This window comes from Myotis brandtii, unplaced genomic scaffold (genome assembly GCF_000412655.1).
Source record: "Myotis brandtii unplaced genomic scaffold, ASM41265v1 scaffold130, whole genome shotgun sequence".
NCBI lineage: Eukaryota > Metazoa > Chordata > Mammalia > Chiroptera > Vespertilionidae > Myotis > Myotis brandtii.
This window is the reverse complement of record NW_005354596.1, coordinates 646014-646735: the sequence shown is the minus strand read 5'-3', so window position 1 is coordinate 646735 and position 722 is coordinate 646014. Positions and strand designations below refer to the sequence as shown.

Genomic DNA, 722 nt, shown 5'->3' with positions numbered 1-722 from the left:
CCGCACCCCCACCCAGCAGTTCCTCTTGGGCCCTGGAGGCTCTGTTTCCACGCCCTGGTCAGTGCATCCGGCTCTGGGGTGAAGTCCGAGGCCTCCTTTCTGCCCTCAAACAGGAACAAGCGGTTGCTGGGCAGGAAGCCTGAAGGGAAGTTAGGGGCCCCAGAGGCTCCTGCCCTCGCCCAGCAGGATCTGCCCGCCCTGCCGAGCTGCCAGGGGGCTGGACACTGCCCACCTGCCTTTCCACCGTCCCCACACGCACCCACACCCTGCTCCTCCCCCGCCATCGCTCTTCCGGAACAGAACCCAGAGCAGAACCCAGAACTGTCCGGGGCTGGAGAGGCCCAGGCGCCACCGTCAGCCCAGCGGGCGGAGGGAAGGGGGCGGGTCCCCACGGGGAGATGGCACCACAGCCCCTATGCCCGGCCGATGAGCGGGGTGACGGAAGTGCCAGGGCAGGGCAGGGCAGGAGCGAGGCTGCTGGGCCTGGGAAGATTGAGACAGAGGCCGGCTTTACCGATGAGGAACTCGAGGCACGTGACTCGCCCCAGGCCACTTTGGCCGCTGGGCAGGGGCCAGGCTTGCTCTCTGGGACCGGTCTCCCGCGCCCAGCCCAATGACAGCTTGTGGTGCTATCCCATCAGGTGAGGTAGCCTCACCGGCCCAGGCACAGCGGGTGCAGAGTGGGGTGTGCAGGCCAGGACCGGCGGGGAGCGGGCCAGGGA

General features: G+C 68.6%; 1 protein-coding gene across 2 annotated transcripts in view; it reads left to right on the top strand.

Annotated features, from left to right (window-relative positions):
• LST1 (leukocyte specific transcript 1) overlaps positions 1-722 on the top strand; it is a 4644-nt gene that overhangs the window by 2377 nt on the left and 1545 nt on the right. The window contains exon 1 of one of the 2 annotated variants that reach the window (XM_005859882.2): positions 23-641. The exons of the other annotated variant lie outside the window; for it this stretch is intronic. Within the exon in view, the coding sequence (XP_005859944.1) occupies positions 614-641 (28 nt within the window). The 5' untranslated portion in view covers positions 23-613. Of the gene's footprint in view, positions 1-22; positions 642-722 lie in introns of those variants that run through there. 2 annotated transcript variants of the gene reach the window in all.